Genomic DNA, 21,841 nt, shown 5'->3' with positions numbered 1-21,841 from the left:
AGTTTTTCATTTTACTTTTGGCTCAAGCTGTCAAAAGCACATGATTATGTTTTGTTTGTTTTTATTAGCTCGGATTTTGTCATATGTAAGAAATGAGATCCTCCCTAGTTTATTCTCGTTATAACTTACGCTTTTAAACAAATTTTCCAGATAAAGAAAGGCTCTACTCTGGTGTGCACGGCTCACTTCAAGCCAGAGGATATGTATGGGACTATAACTTGGGTTACGGTTACACGGCTAAAACCTGGAGTTGTGCCAACCGCAGTTTGCATGGACTAAGGAGGGAAAAGAGTGCCGAAAAAACAAATTGCAAGAATTGAAAAATATTGCGGACCAGCAAGCACAATAGGAGCGACGTCAATTCTTGGTCGGTTCACTCCAGCAAGATGTCGAGATGGAAGAAGAGGAGGCTGTGTCAGCAGGGCAGGAAACTTGGGCTGGTGCTGAGCCAATGCAAGGAATGGCCACGGACGAACCGGAAAACGAAAACATTCAACCGGCCGAAATAAGCCCTGAGGAACAAATTGAAATACTTATGGCCAGAATCAAAGATCTAGATTAACAAGTCAAAGATTTTTAAGAGTCCAAATTTGGTGTTGAAAACATTTCAAAGGATCCGGAGTTGCTTGCATTATACACAGGCTTTGCAACGAAAGAACGATTTGATAGCTTTTACAAATGGGTTGAGCCATATGCTGAAACCATGATGAAACCCAGATTCAACGTGGCAGAGGTGAAGAAAACTACCAGCGAAGGCGTGGCACTGATAATTTTGCACTGTCAGACTGAGATTAGGCTTGCGGGAGACAAACTTAGGAGTGAGATTCAATATTAACACAAGCACTGTCAGCAGAATTATCATAACTTGGGCAAATTTTCTGTTCCAATGCTTGGCCAAGTGCCAAATTGGCCCACAACTGCCCAGATTAAATAAATTGATTTTAAATTTAATTGTAAATCTGTGTGATCCAGAAAATGGTAATACCTCCATGTTCAGGGAGGTATAAACTCCTATAAACTCAACTACTTAATTAAATGACATAACAATATTCTTACTTAGGAGTGACTCCAAAAGACAGTACAGTAATTATCCTCAATAAACTTACTTAAGCCCACTATAGACTATGGCTTAGCTCACTGCTGACACAAACTCACAGAGTTTGAGTTTATAGAGTCCATTTCCACATTAAAGATATTTCAGCTCTGAGACTGGATCACTGAGGGGGCACTTGATTTCCAGCAGCCCCCAGGGATTGATCCATCTACCCTGCGTTGTTGTTTTTTTTTTTTCACTTCCCCACCTTTGGCTGGTAGTTTCACCTGCAATACCAGCACCTCCTGCAATTCCCGAGAATTTATCCCGGCCATTCTTTGAGGCAAACTTGTCTTGGACATAGCAGAGGTACACTTCGTAAACCCAATTTTTGATAGTGCTCAAGGAGATAAACCAACTCTATTGCATGGTTGCACATTCCTGATCCTGCCTCACAGTTGCAAGAGGTGTTTGATATTTGTACTTCACAAGCCCTTCAGATTTCAACCTATGGAAAAATTTTAAAAGGGTTTGTTGAATATACCTTAGTACGTAAGCGAAGTTTAAGACTTCTTTCAGTTCAAACAAAACTACATGGTCAAATAAATACCTGCAACCTCCATGGCTCTTCATTTTTCCGCTGTGATCTGTAGCTTCGAGTTCTTACGACGACACCTGCTTCTAGTGTTTTCACTGAAAGGGAAGGTAGGAATTCATATGTGTGAAAACGTGAACACGCTACGAGTCGTGGTTTCTAGGGCTTCATTTCATCATTTTTGTAAATCGTCGGAGATTTTGAATAGTAAATTCGGGTATAATCAAAGGATAAGAACAATGTAAGATCTTTAAAATAGTATGAGTGGCGTGAATCACGCAACTGTTCGAGTACACTCTCCACCTTCACCTAGACTCGAGGCATCATCGATAACAACTCGTCAAAACTAAAACTTACCTTCGATATCAAAGATATATAGCCTTCGCAGAAATTGCTGTAACCACGAGTTACGACTTTCTTTGGGACCTTTACATCGTTCTCAAGCCATTTGTCGACGAAAGTTGAATCAAAATATGAAATATTTTAAGAAATTTCGGCCACGCGACAGAATCTATGACTCCCCCAGCCGTAGTGACTAATCCAGCCTCGACTTAATGCGTCACGCAATCCAAGCTGGCGCTGCGTGATAAAAGTCTAATGACTTGCTTCTCTTTGAGGAGAGAACATCTGTCTGAGGTTTGGACGCTTTCAACGTAGGAAAGGTAAGAAAATCTGACCAAAGTTAAGCAAAAATTTACCTGCATTGCAATGGGCGTCTGTACTGTTAAACAACATTTGAATTTTGTCCCCTTTGAGCCGTCGATAGGGGGTGAGATATTTCTCGGATTCGGGAATTTTAACTGAAACAATTGGACACTTTCCGGACGATTTACTTCACACATGTTTGCCCGATCACGTGGAAGCTGTAGTTTTTTCAAACAAAATGGTTGGGAAATCTTGGCCCAGTAATCCTTCATTCGTGTAAAGATGATTTTTCATCAAATAATGCATTTTAAGAGAGCGAGATTAGGCTTACCCACTATATACTTCATGTATGTCATGCATGTTTCAAGCACAGCAGGAATACTTAAATACCTTCTAAAGAAACCAAAAGGGCAGTGGAAGATATTTATAGTGGGTACATAGGCAGCAAGTCATAGTAACTTGCTGTATCCTTTGTCATTTTCTTGCAAATTATATGTTTTAAGTGAGCAATCAGCTTTAAGTTATTCAGTAAGACCGAGAGGGGTCTGAAACGGTGTGTGGAGCATTACCGCTGTACAAAATATTCAGCGAGATATCTTTCTTTATTCAAACATTCAATCGTCAATCTGCTTATTTTTTATCTATTTACTGTGATACATATACATTTTTTTTATTGTATATTCATCGATTCCATATTTGTGAACAATTTAAAGAACGTACGATCATTTCATCTTTTAAGAGGCCCTTAGATATGCGAAAAAAATGTCCTTCGTGATCTCTACAAAGTTAACAGATCAACGAGGTACATTGGGTCTTTTGAATTTTATGTTCATTTTCTTAAAGCAGAAGGGGCGAACTCTCCGAGTATACCATCCTTAATCTTAGCAGAGGATCATTGGCTGATTTGAGGGTAACATTTGAAACACGAGAGAGAGATAGAATAAGAGAGATAGATATTCATTATCTTGGTAAGAGTTTAAAGTAACAGATAAAAGCTGCTTAGTTCAGATTAACTGACTTGGTTTGACTTAGCAACAGAAAGAGACTTATTCTCTTCGCTTTTTTCAGAAGCTAAATCGGTGGGTTTCTTTCACATTGATTGAAATGCAACATTCAACAAAGTTTAGAATTGGCGGCTAGAATGAAATATGTGACGAACGTTCAGCAAGCGAACTGAACTGAAATGAACTGAACTGTTTTGTTTTGTGTGATTATTTACTATTGTTTAAATTCTATTATCGTTTCATTGTTCATTCTTTTAATCATTTATCAGAGCGTATTTGATCGTGTTATTAGCCGCCTATCATGTTTAAAGCCTGTTGCTTACATAATCTCTGTAGTATCACATATCGGAGCGTCGGAGTAAGTTGTCGGAGTAAGTTGTCGGAGTATATCCATCTAGAGTTTTCTATCGGAGTTATTGGAGTTTTCGGAGTAACTGGAGTCACTTTCCCACGGAGTTTCTTTTACCCTTTTTACGCAGGATCAAACGTGAGTTTCCTTTGTAAATTTAATCGCCTTTTTTTATCGTTACATTCATTTGTAATTTCCATAGAATCATTTCTGATTACGCAATCATAAATTTCCTTTTAGTTTTCACCGCATTGTAACACGTTGTACTCAATAAAAACTGGAATGAGACGGATGTGTATATGTGGTTGACACTCAACGTAATCCCAACACTTGGGTACGCGACAGTGAAAAGTTTGATCGACGTAAAAAGGTAAGCCGTAACTAGTTTAACGCGGAGCCTGAGCGTATCAACAATGGCATGCCGAAGTGACGTTCCGCCGAATACCAGCGAAACCAAGGAGTCCGGAGCTAGGAAGAAAAGAACAGTAAAACCTTCGCCAAAGGCTCTACAAAACGCCATAGATAGTAAACGTAAAGAATTAAGTAAATCACGTAAAGAGCTCCTGAGGGTTATGCAATCGGTAGAGCAAAGTGCTAGTCATGAAAGTGAAATCGGAACCGCAGCGCGCGACCTCGCGACAGCGTCCGAAAATTTCGGAAGAATGATGAAGGAATTGCTTGACCTGTACGATCAAGACCTGTATGGGGACTACACGAAAGAGGCCCAGCTTGTGGAGGAAAACGAAACCTTAAAACGCGCCCTCCTCCTGGTCGAAAAGACAAAAAATAGATTAAGTAAGTCGAGCAAATATTTGGAAACACGATCCGTCGCTAGTCGTTCATCTTGTCCTTCATCTCGCCTTTCATCCGCCTCAAAATCTAGCAGCACGATGGCTAGGCTACAGGCGCTGGCCGACGCTAAAGCAGCCAGAGAAGAAGCCCAGTACGCTCGACTCATAGCGCAAAAGGAACTCGAGCGAAGGACGCGCGACGCTGAAGCGGAACGAACTCGTCAACAGGAAATCGCACAGTTTGAGTCCGAGATGGCGATCTTAAGTGCAGATAAAAAGGCCGCGATAGCAAACGCTAAGCTCGAGGTTTTCGAAGACGCCCGCCGATTGGAGGAAAATTTGGAAAGAGAGTCACAATTACGGGACTTCGAAGTCCCCGAAATTAAAATGGAGCATCGCACATCGCGATGGGTGTACTCTTCTCCCACACTTAGCCCCCCACGCGCGGAAAATGCAACGCGTTACGAGCGTGAACACGATCCGCGAGACACAACGGAGCGAACAAAACCACTATCACCGGTCGCCCCGAAATTTGAGTCTTTAAAAAAATGTCTCAGCAGCCAAAACCTCCCGACCCAAACCCAGATCCACCAGGCCAGAATTCTACTAACGAAGATCGCAGAACGCATCAAGACACGGCCTTCAATCGCCGACCGCTGATGACTTCGCCACCTTTCCGAGACGTCACCGGAATCCAGCTAATCGACTCTCTCACCGCAGTGAATCAACAGATAGTCGCAGGCCTGGCTAGGCAAAACCTCCCAAAGTGCCAACCCGATGTGTTCTCTGGAGATCCTTCCCTCTTTCACCCTTGGAAGAGTGCCTTCAAAGCCATGCTGATAGACGCCGATGTGTTCCCGATCCAGGAGATAAATTATTTGAGGAGTTTCACCAGCGGATCCCCACAGCGCCTGGTCGACAATTACAGAAAGCGGCAAATGCGCGATCCCGTCGCGTTGCTAAGAGATTTATGGGCGGAACTCGAGAAACGCTTTGGCAGCGCCGCAGTGATCGCCAACGCACTTCTGGAACGCCTGCGAAGTACAGCGACATTCAGCGAACACGAGCACGTCAAACTGCAGCAGTTTGCAGATCTCTGCGCGGACATCGAAAGTCAAGTGACATTTCTCCCAGGACTCGAATGCCTTGACTACCCAAGCGCTATTGCTGTGAGGCTATGAGAGCGGAAGATTTAAGAGTTTGCTATTTTCATTTTGTCATAAAGTTATTGTTCCGCCACGGAACGATATACCACAGAAGGCATTATATGAAACGCAAGTTTCTCGACTGATTGAAATTAAAGATATGTGGTAGTGACTTGCAAAAGTTTTTTTTGTCAGAAAAACCTTTGTCTTGCGAACAATGGAAACCCTTTCCTTCAAACAATAGATGAGAACATAAAATGAGCTGAAGCTTGACTTATTGTCCAGCCAAAATCCGAACCAAAGTTTGATATGCATCATTTTCTCTTTGACTATTGATACTGAGGAGTTATCAAATTGCATCACAAACAAGTAGTTTTTCTACTATAGTTATTTTAAGCGAGAGTAAAACATACAGACCAATGCGGAAAAATTCTAATTGTCAAAACTCAGTCACTCCGCACTGTATATGTATAAATGTTTATCGCTTTTGATTACAGGAAAAATTTTTATTCGGAACTAGCTTTAATTCACTGACTGTTTGAATTGTTGCCAAGTTCTAGACATCTGATTAGTTTGATTAACATCCGTCAGTACAAACTTGCAACAATTTTTCCTGGCTCATCTGGAATCTGTTTTGAAGAAGCTGACAGCAAAAAAGTTTTTAAGTGGAGTGTACTAGCCTCTTTCAATTGACAAGAATGATTTCATAGGCAGTTTTAGACGCCAATAGACAGCTACAATTTGATAGATGAGATGGCATCATGAAAAAGGCGATTGTATCACGTTACGATATATCATCAAGTAGTCATCTTTTAAACACGGCAATTGATGCATGCTTTACGTCGATGAATCCTTGTAAAAGATATTGAGGAATGATTAAAAGAGTATCGCAAACAAACCGGTGTTTGGAATGTGGTGATTCCGAGCGAGAGTAAAACAGCCCAGTGCGAAAAATTATCTTCCCAAATGTTTCCAAATGGCCCATTCGACGTGATGGTAAATGTATACTTAACGCCGATCACGCAAATATTGCCCTATTCTATTTTCCCTCCCTCCATTAACGATCAAGCGAGAATCGAAGTCAACGTCCATTAAAGCTCGGTCTTTTTGCTTTATTTTTCTTCTTTGCAGATACTCAAGAAGAAACGTTATTTCAGCTGCAACTACTGAGTGAAAAATATGTCCGCCGCTTCAGATTATCCGGATGTCGTGCCAAAGAGTGCACCTGAGGCCAGAGGAATAGACTTTTGTGGTACTAAAAAAACCTTCTACATCATCCGTTCCGATGTGGGTGTCTACATGAGTTGCGAAGATATTCACACTGGAAAACGTATCAAGATTCACCGTTTAAGTGAGGCCTGTAGATGGGGCGATCATTACTTGGCCACTAACTCTTATTTCTACATCATTAAAGGAGATGAGTATCGTAGAATTACCGACCTGAGTAAAGACGATGACGCTGTGGTTTACTCTCTTCATTGCAACTGTCGCGGAGGAAGCGGCTACTACTCTGCCTTTGGTAATTGGTACATCGTGTTTGCCAAGAGAGGCACCTACAGACGAGTGAGTAACATGAACAAAGATGAAGACGCCGTTGAATATAAAATCCACCAAGCGTTCCAAGATGGCATCTATTTCTGGGGTACCAAGAATTACGTCTACTGTCTGGAGCAGGCTGGAAAATGGGGTGTCACCTATCACAGAAGCACCAGCATGAACTTGAACAAAGATTGCGGCAACTTCAGCGTTCACGAGTCAGTGCTCAAGTTCCTCCCTGGTGGTATGGCGCAAACCTATGGAAAAGTGTTTGGGTGTTGGAAAGAAGTAAAATGTCTTCGAAACGACTCCGACACTGCTATTGAATGGGAAAAAACCATCAAGAAAACCGTTGGATTTGACAGGAGCACAATGTCCTCCATAGAGTCTGAATGGTCCATCGAGACGACAATAAGCGAAGAAAAGGAGATTAAAGCCCAAGTTTCGAAATTGATTGAGTGTCTCTGTAAAGTTCAGTATGGCCTCAGGGAGACGTTTGGTGGAAAGATGGTCAACACAGAGCAGTTCAAGTGGAGTGACACAACTGAAATAGAAGAAACCGTTAAGGTGAAAATCCCACCGAATACCAAGCTGTACGTTTGGCAGTTTCAAATGGGCTTTGGAGAGAAGAATAACCTCTTCAGTCTTGACACTGCTATCACATACGATGAAACACCACCTGAGAAACGATTAGAGTACTTTAAGCATTAGCATCTAAAAGTGTGACACAAATGAACCTTGGTAAGAACTGTGAATGCTAAAGTTTACTCTGAGTGTAGATAGGTGTGTTTTGAGATTTCTTATCTTTTTCGTGTACTCGTTGAGCAGTATACACCACGCTTTTTGAGAATTAATTATATACTGCATTAAGTTTTTTCCGCTAACTAAAGTCTCATATGATCATTTATTCCTAGAATAATAGCGGAGCTCGCAGAGCGTAGCCCCATAATTATACAAAATAGTAGTAACCCATCAAGCCGAAAAAATTTGGATGTACGACCGTTCGACCCTACGACCCCACGACCGTACAACCATACGACCGTATGACCGTACAAGATGCTACTTTTAACATGTGTGGTCAACTGTACCGCGGGCACGCCAACGCCACGGCTTTGTCCAGTAGTCCAGTTTTCAGTGCACTGGGCTCCGTGTCGGACGACCTGGGTTCTAGTCCTGGCAGGAGCAAGGCGTTCTGCCCTTGAGACGTGCGGAAAAAAAAATGCGAGCTCCGCTTTTAGGCTTGGCTAAATCTATATATTATATACTGCGCTTACATGTTCAAACGGTTACCAGCTTCCCTTAAGCGTAAGACAAGTGAACTTTGTTTGAAACGCGACAGATCGAGTGTTTTAAAGTGAACGTAAGTAAATATATATCTTTTCATTTCGTGGTTACCCTAGTCATTTGTTCACTAGAATATACTACAACTGTTTAAAAAGATATTAAAGTGCAGTTAAGTGTGAGACATGCAATTGTTCCAAGGTCAGAATTGTTACTAATCGATTTTACTTTGAGTGAATATGAGTGTGTTTTGAGTGGCACTATGATACTATTAGGGAAAGATTATTGAACTGGCAATATAAAAATGCTCTAACTAGGAAAAAAATCACGCAGATGTATGCTTTCGTGACTCTGACTGATTGTAACAAGCCCTGAAGAGTGATTAAAAATGTAACACAAACTAAAACTTTTGATGACAGAAGTGATTCTGAGCGAGATTGGAAATATCCAGTGTGGAAAAATGTGAGCGCAACACTTCTTTTGGTCGCAGCAAAACGTGGCTTCGTGTTCGTGGACTACTAAAATTTTATGGATAATCAAAAGAAAAATGTTTGAAATTCCTTTGCATAGTTATTATGTTGTAATACAATCTTACCGAAGGGAACTTAATGCGCTACTGCGATGAATAATCATCCCGTTCTTCTCGTGCAGCATATTTTAAATTTTGTAGTGCTGCATTCATGATATGAAAACCCCTGGTATTTTTCCTTTGGATATTTAGCTTCCTTTTCCTGTCCCCTTTTCATGAAGGGAAGTGTTTACACGAGCTGTGGGGCTATGAAAGCAGCAGATTTAAGAGTTTGAAATTTTCATTTCATCGTTCAGTCGTTGTACTTTTTGCAGATAACGAAATTGATTGGTGCGGACGAATTAATTGATAAAAACATTAAGCTTCAATTAATAAAAAATTTTGTAGAAGGAAAAAATATGCCAATAAACCGCTTTATATATCACAGAATGAGTTTTTTGCTTTTAAGTACACGACAAACGTCTGAGTTGTTGCGCAGTTCGAGAAATCTGATTAGTTTGATTAACAAAACACTTCTTATCACGTAACGCGCATGCAAATATTAACTTAGACATAATTATAATGTTTTTTTTTTACCTTAAAACAAAACGCTTAACACGATCTTAAATTAATAACATAAATAAGAATGACTGGAGTCCAAATCGGTCATTGTGAGGTATTTTTGAAACAGATTTGTACGACCGAAACATTCCTTGAAGCTAAAATAGTCATTATGAACAACCCAGAATTTTCTATAAATATCACTCGTTTCGATCATTTTCTGAATTTCAGTACCGTATTACGGTCCACTTCTTCCAAATTCGTTAGTAAAAATTTATGATTTTTCACCCAACCAATTTCTTTGGGATTATTCTCAGTATAAATGGTTAAGAATATATGAAAGTCATATATTTGAACTGCGGATAAAGACGTGAATGAAAGTGATCCTCGCAGTAATGTGCACTACTTAGGCAGTAGTGAAAATAAGGCCTGAAAAAAATTCAGGCCTGTACGGGATTTGAACCCATGACCTCTGCGATACCGGTGCAGCGCTCTACCAATTGAGCTAACAAGCCAACTGGGAGCTGGTCATGAAGTTGGTTCTAAATAAACCCGTGAAGTGATGAATAAATGGTTAAGAATATATGAAAGTCATATATTTGAACTGCGGATAAGGCTTGTTAGCTCAATTGGTAGAGCGCTGCACCGGTATCGCAGAGGTCATGGGTTCAAATCCCGTACTGGCCTGAATTTTTTTTCAGGCCTTATTTTCACTACTGCCTAAGTAGTGCACATTATTGCGAGGATCACTTTCATTCACATATTCTCAGTATGTTAGAATAAATTTCTCTAACACTTGTTTGTGGTTGGCTGATCCTTCTTTAATTACTCTTTTTCTCAAGTTGTTACAATGGAGACTAACTTCAATATATCAGGGAAAACTAGAGTCTCCGCTTATAAAGGTGTCACTGCGGATGACATTTCTAAGCCGTCAATCTTCTTGTGTCGTCATCGTACCATCTCAACTAGCGAATCACGCTTGACTACGTATTATAGTTCCCACATACTGAGTAAGCACCTTAGGGTTGTCTACGCAGTTACAAAATCAATCTCTTCCCTAATTTTCATATCTTTACGGTTGATTTCGGCCAGAACAGAAACGAGATCGACAATATAAAAATTACAAATTACCTTGGTGTAGAGTATTATTTATACCTGAAAGTGTATTTTTAAGAGAAAATCACCTTTAAAGATTGTTACATAACAACATCTTGGTCACAAGAGTTAAAGAAGAAAGGCGCTCACAAGTACCGCCCCCAAATTGCTTCTTGTTGCGAAAACATGAGGGACATCACCTGTTTACCCTTAAATTACCTCTGGGAACACGAAGGCGTCGAACGCGACCTATTACCAGAGAGATTTACTCTTCCTGGACTAACAAATTAACTTATTTAAGAACACAGCCTATCACGAGTTCCATGTCAACTTCACGATCACAACGAAGAAAACGTGATTAAACTCACTAGGTGAATGTGGCTAAACTCACAAGAAGAACGTGATTAAACTCAACCTTTAAGATAAGACCGCCAAGAAGGCGTACGAAGTAATCAACCTGCCCTTTTCATAATTTACATTAAATGACTTGTAATAATATAATATTTCCATTCCTTTTCTTTCTAACACCAATACAGAAAACCCTTACGATATTGTAGATTAACTATAATTGTAATTTTATCATTTAACAATTGCAAACAAAAGAACGGAAAGAAACATTTTGAGCTCGTGTAACGAGCTAAAAACCGCGAGAGAGATGTCCAGGGGTGTGCTTTCCCTGTAATTTTTGACGAGGGTGCGCACCCAGCTCTCCAAATCTTAGCATTATTTTTGACCAGAGAACACCATTTTTAGACCCAAGGTGTAAACATCCATAACCCTTTTCAGACCAAACTTCAAGGGTGGCACTTGGTTTGCGAATCCACTATGCGTTGGTGTGCACAGTGTAATCAAGCCTGGCATCGGCGCCACTACTGTTTTCTGCAACTACAACTGATATGTATCTATATGAGGTATTAAATTTGTTTACCCGCTGACCACTTAACAAATAGATTCCAAGTTGCCGTGCGTCTGTTCAGTAATAGATCACAGATGACGTCAAAATGTGGTAAGAACAAAAAAGTGGCACACGAGGCGCAGCCGAGTGTGCCACTGATGGTCTTACCACACGTCCTCTGTGATCTATTACTGAACAGACGCACGGCAACTTGGAATCTATTTGTTTTATATAATAAAGAATTACAAAAGTTTTAATGATGACGTCATCTATACGTCTGTCTTCCAATAGATCATAAGTGAGAACCAATCAGAACGCGTGCATAAATGAGCTTATTATATAATCGTATTTCGATCTTTTCTTCCTTCTCCGCGCGTGGCCCGTGATGTAGTAACTCCCGCATTAAGGTTTAGCGTTGTGTTACATTACAGTGTTTTGAGTGAAGATGGCCCACGATCATTGTTGCGTTAATTTCTGTAGTAACGACAAACGAAATAAAAGTGGTGAGAATTTATCTTTTTTCAACTTTCCTTCGAACGATTTATTGAGATCGAAATAGATTGCCGCTTTGAGGTGAGAGTCGCGTCGTGACTGGTTAGCTGTCAGATGCACGTGTTATTGGCGATCGACTTTTCCTTTCGATTGAAGACTCAGCCAGCAGTTTTTTTTATCTATAAAATATTTATTCATTTGATATTCATAACACTAAATTCGATTAATGAATCTACTATTCTTTTTACATTAAGTTTTTCATTTTACTTTTGGCTCAAGCTGTCAAACGCACATGATTATGTTTTGTTTGTTTTTATTAGCTCGGATTTTGTCATATGTAAGAAATGAGATCCTCCCTAGTTTATTCTCGTTATAACTTACGCTTTTAAACAAATTTTCCAGATAAAGAAAGGCTCTACTCTGGTGTGCACGGCTCACTTCAAGCCAGAGGATATGTATGGGACTATAACTTGGGTTACGGTTACACGGCTAAAACCTGGAGTTGTGCCAACCGCAGTTTGCATGGACTAAGGAGGGAAAAGAGTGCCGAAAAAACAAATTGCAAGAATTGAAAAATATTGCGGACCAGCAAGCACAATAGGAGCGACGTCAATTCTTGGTCGGTTCGCTCCAGTAAGATGTCGAGATGGAAGAAGAGGAGGCTGAGTCAGCAGGGCAGGAAACTTGGGCTGGTGCTGAGCCAATGCAAGGAATGGCCACGGACGAACCGGAAAACGAAAACATTCAGCCGGCCGAAATAAGCCCTGAGGAACAAATTGAAATACTTATGGCCAGAATCAAAGATCTAGATTAACAAGTCAAAGATTTTTAAGAGTCCAAATTTGGTGCTGAAAACATTTCAAAGGATCCGGAGTTGCTTGCATTATACACAGGCTTTGCAACGAAAGAACGATTTGATAGCTTTTACAAATGGGTTGAGCCATATGCTAAAACCATGATAAAACCCAGATTCAACGTGGCAGAGGTGAAGAAAACTACCAGTGAAGGCGTGGCACTGATAATTTTGCACTGTCAGACTGAGATTAGGCTTGCGGGAGACAAACTTAGGAGTGAGATTCAATATTAACACAAGCACTGTCAGCAGAATTATTATAACTTGGGCAAATTTTCTGTTTCAATGCTTGGCCAAGTGCCAATTTGACCCACAACTGCTCAGATTAAAAGGAGTATGCCTCAGTGCTTCAAAGCCACATACCCTAAAACAAGGATAATCCTAGACTGCACTGAGATCAAAGTCCAGAGGCCTAGCTCCAAGGTCTTGAACTCAGAAATTTTGCATACACATACAAGTCATATACCACATTCAAATACTTAGCTGGTATAGCTCCTCATGGCACAGTAACATTTGTTAGTTCCTCATATTAGGGAAGTATATCAGACAAAGAAATGACAAGGCACAGTGGATTTCTGTTGCTTGTCACAGATGGAGACAAGGTAATGGCAGATAAGGGTTTCTTAATACAGGATTTATTGGAAACTAAAAAAGCTAACTTGACAATCCCACCATTCTTGTTAAGAGCAAAGTCCTTACAGTTCAGCACTAGAGACTGAAGTGACTGATACCCAACAAATTGCCCACCTCCATATCCATGCTGAGAGGGAAATCAGGCAAATAAAAGAGTACCAAATTTTTGAACAAGTTTTACCTCTTTCACTGGCTGGTTCAGTAAACCAAATTTGGACTATATGCTGCCTTCTGAATAATTTTAGAGGGCCATTATATTGAAACTTTAATTTCCTATTCATTTTGTTTAGAAAACCTTGGTTCTATAATAACATTTGTGACACCTCAACTACTCAACTAAGTTAAGCGGGTTCTTTGCAATGTGTGCTTAATAAACCAAAACAAATACAATTGAATTTCAGTAAGGAAAGTTTCTTTTTGTAAATCTGTGTGATCCAGAAAATAGTAATACCTCCATGTCCAGGGAGGTATAAACTCCTGTAAACTCAACTACTGAATTAAATGACATAATAATATTCTTACTTAGGAGTGACTCCAAAAGAAAGTACAGTAATTATCCTCAATAAACTTACTTAAGCCCACTATAGACTATGGCTTAGCTCACTGCTGACACAGACTCACAGAGTTTGAGTTTATAGAGTCCATTTCCACATTAAAGATATTTCAGCTCTGTGACTGGATCACTGAGGGGGCACTTGATTTCCAGCAGCCCCCAGGGATTGATTTCTGATGGATCACACTCTCTTTGATCTGGAGAGGAAGCCAAATTAGGGCAGGAAGGGTTGATGATGATTCCTGCTGGGAAAACATTACACTCTCCAATATCAGCTTATGCCACTGCTGCCTCTCCCTCTGTATTAATCCCATGCCTCATGTCTTCAGTCTGAATGGTCTTCTTCAGCTGCCTTGCTGCTAGTGGTTCAAAGTCAGCCCTTCATGTGCAAACCTCTTTGAATTTACTGGAGGACAACCTCTGTGCTCTTGAGTCATGCCACTTCTGTGTGTCAGCCTGTTCTTGTGTCTCCTCTTCATACAAATAAGATCGGGCTTGAGTAACACACAGCCCTTCCATAAAATTCAATTGTTCCAAGGAAGGCACAAATGAATACTGGCTAACAAGCTCTGGAAGATCAAATGCTAGTGGCTTTTCTGGCCCATCAATATTCACATGAATTTTGCAATCATTTTTAAATTTTTGTTGTTATTGATAAGACAACACCGAACCACCAGCAACTTTGCCGAGTTTGCCATTGACAAATTCTAAATTGTCAGTTTCTGGAATAGAGTTAATTTGCATATCTTCAAAATGTTTAAACATGTCTTTCAGGGAATGAATAATTTGGAGTTCTCCAAATTTTTCTGGAATGGGGTTGAACAGAGTAGGCTGTACTCCATCTACCCTGCGTTGTTGTTTTTTTTTTTTTCACTTCCCCACCTTTGGCTGGTAGTTTCACCTGCAATACCAGCACCTCCTGCACTTCCCGAGAATTTATCCCGGCCATTCTTTGAGGCAAACTTGTCTTGGACATAGCAGAGGTACACTTCGTAAACCCAATTTTCGATAGTGCTCAAGGAGATAAACCAACTCTATTGCATGGTTGCACATTCCTGATCCTGCCTCACAGTTGCAAGAGGTGTTTGATATTTGTACTTTACAAGCCCTTCAGATTTCAACCTATGGAAAAATTTTAAAAGGGTTTGTTGAATATACCTTAGTACGTAAGCGAAGTTTAAGACTTCTTTCAGTTCAAACAAAACTACATGGTCAAATAAATACCTGCAACCTCCATGGCTCTTCATTTTTCCGCTGTGATCTGTAGCTTCGAGCTCTTACGACGACACTTGCTTCTAGTGTTTTCACTGAAAGGGAAGGTAGGAATTCATATGTGTGAAAACGTGAACACGCTACGAGTCGTGGTTTCTAGGGCTTCATTTCATCATTTTTGTAAATCGTCGGAGATTTTGAATAGTAAATTCGGGTATAATCAAAGGATAAGAACAATGTAAGATCTTTAAAATAGTATGAGTGGCGTGAATCACGCAACTGTTCGAGTACACTCTCCACCTTCACCTAGACTCGAGGCATCATCAATAACAACTCGTCAAAACTAAAACTTACCTTCGATATCAAAGATATATAGCCTTCGCAGAAATTGCTGTAACCACGAGTTACGACTTTCTTTGGGACCTTTCCATCGTTCTCAAGCCATTTGTCGACGAAAGTTGAATCAAAATATGAAAAATTTTAAGAAATTTCGGCCACGCGACAGAATCTATGACTCCCCCAGCCGTAGTGACTAATCCAGCCTCGACTTAATGCGTCACGCAATCCAAGCTGGCGCTGCGTGATAAAAGTCTAATGACTTGCTTCTCTTTGAGAGAAAGAACAACTGTCTGAGGTTTGGACGCTTTCAACGTAGGAAAGGTAAGAAAATGTGACCAAAGTTAGGCAAAAATTTACCTGCATTGCAATGGGCGTCTGTACTGTTAAACAACATTTGAATTTTGTCCCCTTTGAGCCGTCGATAGGGGGTGAGATATTTCTCGGATTCGGGAATTTTAACTGAAACAATTGGACACTTTCCGGACGATTTACTTCACACATGTTTGCCCGATCACGTGGAAGCTGTAGTTTTTTCAAACAAAATGGTTGGGAAATCTTGGCCCAGTAATCCTTCATTCGTGTAAAGATGATTTTTCATCAAATAATGCATTTTAAGAGAGCGAGATTAGGCTTACCCACTATATACTTCATGTATGTCATGCATGTTTCAAGCACAGCAGGAATACTTAAATACCTTCTAAAGAAACCAAAAGGGCAGTGGAAGATATTTATAGGGGGTACATAGGCAGCAAATCATAGTAACTTGCTGTATCCTTTGTCATTTTCTCGCAAATTATATGTTTTAAGTGAGCAATCAGCTTTAAGTTATTCAGTAAGACCGAGAGGGGTCTGAAACGGTGTGTGGAGCATTACCGCTGTACAAAATATTCAGCGAGATATCTTTCTTTATTCAAACATTCAATCGTCAATCTACTTATTTTTTATCTATTTACTGTGATACATATATATTTTTTTTATTGTATATTCATCGATTCCATATTTGTGAACAATTTAAAGAACGTACGATCATTTCATCTTTTAAGAGGCCCTAAGATATGCGAAAAAATTGTCCTTCGTGATCTCTACAAAGATAACAGATCAACGAGGTACATTGGGTCTTTTGAATTTTATGTTCATTTTCTTAAAGCAGAAGGGGCGAACCCTCAGAGTATACCATCCTTAATCTTAGCAGAGGATCATTGGCTGATTTGAGGGTAACATTTGAAACACGAGAGAGAGATAGAATAAGAGAGATAGATATTCATTATCTTGGTAAGAGTTTAAAGTAACAGATAAAAGCTGCTTAGTTCAGATTAACTGACTTGGTTTGACTTAGCAACAGAAAGAGACTTATTCTCTTCGCTTTTTTCAGAAGCTAAATCGGTGGGTTTCTTTCACATTGATTGAAATGCAGCATTCAACAAAGTTTAGAATTGGCGGCTAGAATGAAATATCAACGCTGAGAAATCCAATTCCTGATTAAGATGCAAATCACGCCTCACCAAAAGATCCAATTTGGCAGTATGAACTGGGCTTTGACCAAGAGAACAATCTATTTAGCCCTTAAATCATGCTTATACAAGATGGAGAACAGCCTTAGTAACTATCACTTTGTTTTACACAATAGTCATGCATAGAGTGTAGCTTAGTGAATTGGTGCCTGTCTATAAGCTTTTTTTAAGTGGGACAAGAGTAAACTCTAGTCAGAGCTGTGATTGCTGTAGAGTTTACTTCCCCCAGACATAAGTGTATTTTCAAATTTCGTACGTTTTCATCTACTCGGTCGCTAACCACAATATACTACGCTTGCCTGCGAAGCGACCGGTACTTCGAGCTAACACGGCTGACATTAGAGTGGTCTAAAATTGCTTTGTAACTTCAACTACTTGTTAACCGGGATATGCCGCACATGTTTTAAAGGCACCAAAACTGCACTGAAGTGGGAGACAAGTCAACTGTATTCTAATGTTCTCCTAAGCGGGGGGTACCGTTTTACAGGGTGCGCTCTAATCAAATCAGAGTACTGTACGGCAATATAAGCATCAGTGTTTTAGCTCGGCAAACTAACTGCTTCATACGTTTTCATATTGCGAGCTAATTGTAACGATTACTGAGGAGTCATCACAAATAAATTACCAACGTGGTCTAACAGTTCTGATGACAAAAACTATTCTAAGCGAGATTGAAGCAAACAAGTGTCGGAAGAAATAAATCTCTCTTTTTATCTAGTCGGTTGGATTAACTTCCACCTATAAACTTGCCTCAATTTGTATGACTCTGGTGGCTCTTTTGAGACCCTTTTTGGAGAAACTAAAGGTAGCAAAATATGTGTTGCAATGCACCAGACGCTTTCAATATATAAAGGTGATTTCATATGCCAATGCGATATTCATGGTCATGTTGTTAACAAAGCTACTAAGTCTTCAAGTCCCATCATTTTCTCTTCGGCTACTGATACTGAGGAGTTATCAAAGTGTATCACAAACAAACAGTTTTTCTACTGTGGTGATTCTATGTGAGGGTGAAACATACAGACCAGTGCGGAAAAATTGTAAAAGTAAAAAGTCAGTCAGTCTGCTCTGTATATATTTAAATGTTTATTGCTTTTGATAACATGACAAACTTTTATTTGGAATAAGGTTTAATTTACCGACTGTTTGAATTGTTGCCCAGTTCGAGACATCTGATTAGTTTGATTAACGTCCATCGGTACAAACTTGCAAAAATTTTCCGACCGATGTGACTCTTGTAAATCATCTGGAATCTGTTTTGAAGAAGCTAACAGCAAAAAGGTATAAGTAGAGTGTGCTAGACACTTTCAATTGACAGGAATGATTTCATATGCCGACTTTCAAGGACGCCAGTAGACAGCTACAATTTGATGGATGTGATATCATCATGACAAAGGCGATTGTTTCACGTCAGCGGTGTATTGTCAAGTAGTCATCTTTTTAACACGGCAATTGATGCATGTTTTATGTCGACGAATCTTTGTAAAAGATATTGAGGAAAGATTAAAGAGTATCGCAAACAAACTGGTTTTTTGAATGTGGTGATTCCGAGCGAGAGTAAAACAGCCCAGTGCTGGAAAAATGAAAAGGTTATATGTCAGTCAGTCTCTACGAAAGAGAGGGTCTTGCACCATTTTAATTGTTTCCTTCTACGTAAGTAGGAACCCGTTATTTTCCCTTTGGATTACCTTCTTTGCAGATACTCAAGAAGAAAGCTTATTTCTTCCACTAAAGATCAAGACAGAATCGAAGTCAACGTCCATTAATGCTCGGTCTCTTTGCTTTTATTTTCCTTCATTGCAGATACTCAAGAAGAAACGTTATCATAACGAAAGTTTCAGCTGCAACTACTGAAGGATATGTCCGCCGCTTCAGATTATCCGGAGATCGTGCCGAAGAGTGCATCTGAGGCTAAAGGAATAGACTTTTGTGGTACTAAACACAGCTTCTATATTATCCGATCTGATGTGGGTGTCTACATGAGGTGCGAAGATATTCACGCTGGAAAAGATATCAAGATTCACCGTCTAAGTGAGGCCTGTAGATGGGGCGATCATTATTTGGCCACTGACTCTTTTTTTTACATCATTAAAGGAGATGAATATCGCAGAGTTACCGACCTGAGTAAAGACGATGACGCTGTGGTTTACTCTCTTCATTGCAACTGTCGCGGAGGAAGCGGCTACTACTCTGCCTTTGGTAATTGGTACATCGTGTTTGCCAACAGAGGTACCTACAGACGAGTGAGTAACATGAACAAAGATGAAGACGCAGTTGAATATAAAATCCATCAAGCGTTCCAAGATGGCATCTATTTCTGGGGTACCAATGATTATGTGTACTGTCTGAAGCAGGCTGGAAAATGGGGTGTCACCTATCACAGAAGCACCAATATGAACTTGAACAAAGATTGCGGTGACTTCAGCGTTCACGAGTCAGTGCTCAAGTTTATCCCTGGTGGTATAGCGCACACCCATGGAAAAGTGTTCGGGTATTGGAAAGATGTAAAATGTCTTCAAAATGACTCCGACACCGCCATTGAATTGGAAAAAACCATCAAGAAAACCGTTGGATTTGACAGGAGCACAATGTCCTCCATAGAGTTGGAATGGTCCATCGAGATGGGAATAAGCGAAGAAGTAGGAATCAAAGCCCAAATTTCAGAATTGATTGAGGCTCTCTGTAAAGTTCAGTATAGCCTCAAAGAGACGTTTGGTGGAAAGATGGTCAACACAGAGCAGTTCAAGTGGAGTGACATCACTAAAGAAGACGAAAACGTTGAGCTGAAAATTCCACCGAACACCAAGCTGTACGTTTGGCAGTTTCAAATGGGCTTTGGAAAGAAGAAGAACCTCTTCAGTTGTGACACTGCGATCACATACGGTAAAACACCACCTGAGGAAACATTAAAGTATTTTATGCATTAACCGTCATCCTGAGTTGGGCTGAATCGGCGCATGTTTAAGAGTGTTTAAAACAGTGACACAAACGAACCTCAGTATGAGAACTGTGAGTGCGTAAGTTTACTCTGAGTAGATATAAGTGTGTTTTGAAATTTCTTATCTGTGGACATAAGTGTGTTTCGAAATTTCTTATCTTTTTCATTTAATCGTTGAGCAGTAGACAATACGTGTTTTGAGAATCAATTAATATACTGCATTAAGTATAACACGAGTAAACTTTTTTTTAGTGTGCTTTCCTCAGAGTGTTTTTTTATGGTCATTTATTCTTTGATTTATATAGATACTGTGCTGACATGTCCAAAAGGTTATCAGTACTGCTGTTAAGCGTAAGGCAAGTGAACTTTGTTTGAAACGCGATAGATCGAGTGTTTAAAGTGAACATAAGTGCATATATTTTTTAATTTCGTGGTTACCCCTCATTGGTTCAAACATGCTGCACCTATTTAAAAGGATATTAAAGAACAGTTAAGTGTGAGACATGCGATTGTACCAGGGTCAGAATAGCTACTAATTGAGTTTACTTTGAATGAATGTGAATTTGTTTTAAATCACTCGTATATGTTTACGGACAGAATTGGACGACACGAAGTCCTGTTATCAGAATGCAAACGACGACGGCAACTAGGACGTGGTAAACAGTTATGGTAAATATACAAAACGAGATCTCTAGAGTACTAAAAAAATACGTTCAACAAATTAGGAAATTCCTATAAAGCTAATATTTTTATTAGCGTGTTGGGGAGAGATAATTTACTCTCTTCTGTAGTCAGCGAATCCTAAATGTTCAAGACATTGGCGCCGTTTTAGTCAAATCAAACACTTACGATGAAAGAAAACGTCAACACATCGCTTTAACGTAATTTCAAAAAGTAAAGGAAATTATTTAGACGGTTCGCGATTCGACAAAGCCAATCGTAATGAGAACATTTCCAGGAGAAGACTGCGAGTCTCTCTAAAGAAGAATTAATTTTTTTATTGGAAAGATGAAATCGAGATAACATCAGGGAAAGTGTATTAAAGTTCTGTAATGTTCACCAGTTTCTAAAATAGAATTGTGGTGGTTGGGGCCTATCAAATATAGAAATTCAATTTTCTTTGACAGAACCTTAAAATTCCGTAACCTTTTCTTGAAATGTGAATGACAATACTTTAGGGAATTTTGAAACGTAACAGTCACAAATATTAGTAGTAGTTCTGGTCAACGGATCATCAAAGAATGAAGACACCTACTCCAGTACCTCCGTTCCTCCAAACATCTGCAAACTGCTGTTATCGAAATACCATTCTGCATTCTTACAACACCTTTACGCGTTTCATGGTGAAGTATTTTTGAAACAGTTTTATACGAACGATAAACAATCCTTGAAGCGAAAATAGTCATTACGAACAACCCAGAATGTTCTATAAATATCACTCGTTTCGATTATTTTCTGCATTTCAATACCGCATCACGGTCCACTTCTTCCACGTTCGTTTGTCAATATTTTTGATTTTCCACCTAACCAGTTTAATGGGGATCATTCTCAATATCTTTCAAACAAAAGAACGGAAAGAAACATTTTGAGCTCGCGTAACGATTAAAAAATCAAAAACGCGAGAGAGATGTCTCGGGGTGTGCTTTCATTGTAACTTTTGACAAGGGTGCGCGACCAGCTCTCCAAATCTTAGCCTTATTTCAGAAAAGAAAATACCATTTTTAGACCCAGGTTGTAAATATCCATAATCCTTTTCAGACCAAACTTCAAGGGAAGCACTTGATTTGCAAATCCACTACGCGTTGGTGTGCACAGTGTACAGTTTGGGCGCGACTAAACCGACAAAGGATTAAAAGTGATGGAGGTTCATAC

General features: G+C 39.7%; 2 protein-coding genes and 2 long non-coding RNA genes across 11 annotated transcripts; 2 read left to right on the top strand and 2 right to left on the bottom strand.

The window, feature by feature from the left end:
- Nucleotides 1-969: 969 nt before the first annotated feature.
- LOC136280495 (uncharacterized) lies at nucleotides 970-2,156 on the bottom strand. Its single transcript, XR_010717266.1, has 3 exons — nucleotides 1,986-2,156; nucleotides 1,644-1,726; nucleotides 970-1,541 (listed from the first exon to the last, which is right to left on the bottom strand). It is a non-coding gene; the product is annotated as an uncharacterized lncRNA (long non-coding RNA).
- Nucleotides 2,157-2,198: 42 nt separating this feature from the next.
- Nucleotides 2,199-20,471, top strand: LOC131796728 (uncharacterized). 7 transcript variants are annotated; one of them, XM_066165064.1, is made up of 3 exons: nucleotides 2,218-2,290; nucleotides 3,120-3,241; nucleotides 3,867-9,313. In XM_066165064.1, the coding sequence occupies exon 3, from the start codon at nucleotides 6,742-6,744 to the stop codon at nucleotides 7,807-7,809; it is 1,068 nt and encodes a 355-aa protein (XP_066021161.1). In that variant the 5' UTR covers nucleotides 2,218-2,290; nucleotides 3,120-3,241; nucleotides 3,867-6,741; the 3' UTR covers nucleotides 7,810-9,313. The 7 variants fall into 7 exon arrangements, with proteins under 7 accessions (XP_066021162.1, XP_066021161.1, XP_058949000.2 ...); XM_066165063.1 differs by lacking the exons at nucleotides 2,218-2,290; nucleotides 3,120-3,241 and adding an exon at nucleotides 3,489-3,764 and having other exon boundaries at nucleotides 3,867-3,996; nucleotides 6,694-9,313; XM_066165065.1 differs by lacking the exon at nucleotides 3,120-3,241 and having other exon boundaries at nucleotides 2,199-2,290; nucleotides 6,694-9,313.
- On the top strand, nucleotides 4,040-5,077 carry LOC136280393 (arginine and glutamate-rich protein 1-like). Its single transcript, XM_066165406.1, has one exon. It carries the CDS (start codon nucleotides 4,040-4,042, stop codon nucleotides 5,075-5,077), a length of 1,038 nt encoding a protein of 345 aa, XP_066021503.1.
- On the bottom strand, nucleotides 12,215-15,706 carry LOC136280206 (uncharacterized). Of its 2 annotated transcripts, XR_010717185.1 has the most exons (4): nucleotides 15,536-15,706; nucleotides 15,194-15,276; nucleotides 13,989-15,091; nucleotides 12,215-12,694 (listed from the first exon to the last, which is right to left on the bottom strand). It is a non-coding gene; the product is annotated as an uncharacterized lncRNA (long non-coding RNA). The 2 variants fall into 2 exon arrangements; XR_010717184.1 differs by having other exon boundaries at nucleotides 12,215-15,091.
- Nucleotides 20,472-21,841: the final 1,370 nt, after the last annotated feature.

This window comes from Pocillopora verrucosa, chromosome 4, assembly GCF_036669915.1.
Source record: "Pocillopora verrucosa isolate sample1 chromosome 4, ASM3666991v2, whole genome shotgun sequence".
Lineage (NCBI taxonomy): Eukaryota > Metazoa > Cnidaria > Anthozoa > Scleractinia > Pocilloporidae > Pocillopora > Pocillopora verrucosa.
This window is presented reverse-complemented; position numbering and strand designations above follow the sequence as displayed.

Excerpts from the sequence above, each read along its gene's own strand:
- LOC136280393 (XM_066165406.1), top strand. The coding sequence starts at position 4,040 with ATGGCATGCCGAAGTGACGTTCCGCCGAATACCAGCGAAACCAAGGAG.
- LOC131796728 (XM_059093017.2), top strand. The coding sequence starts at position 18,891 with ATGTCCGCCGCTTCAGATTATCCGGAGATCGTGCCGAAGAGTGCATCT.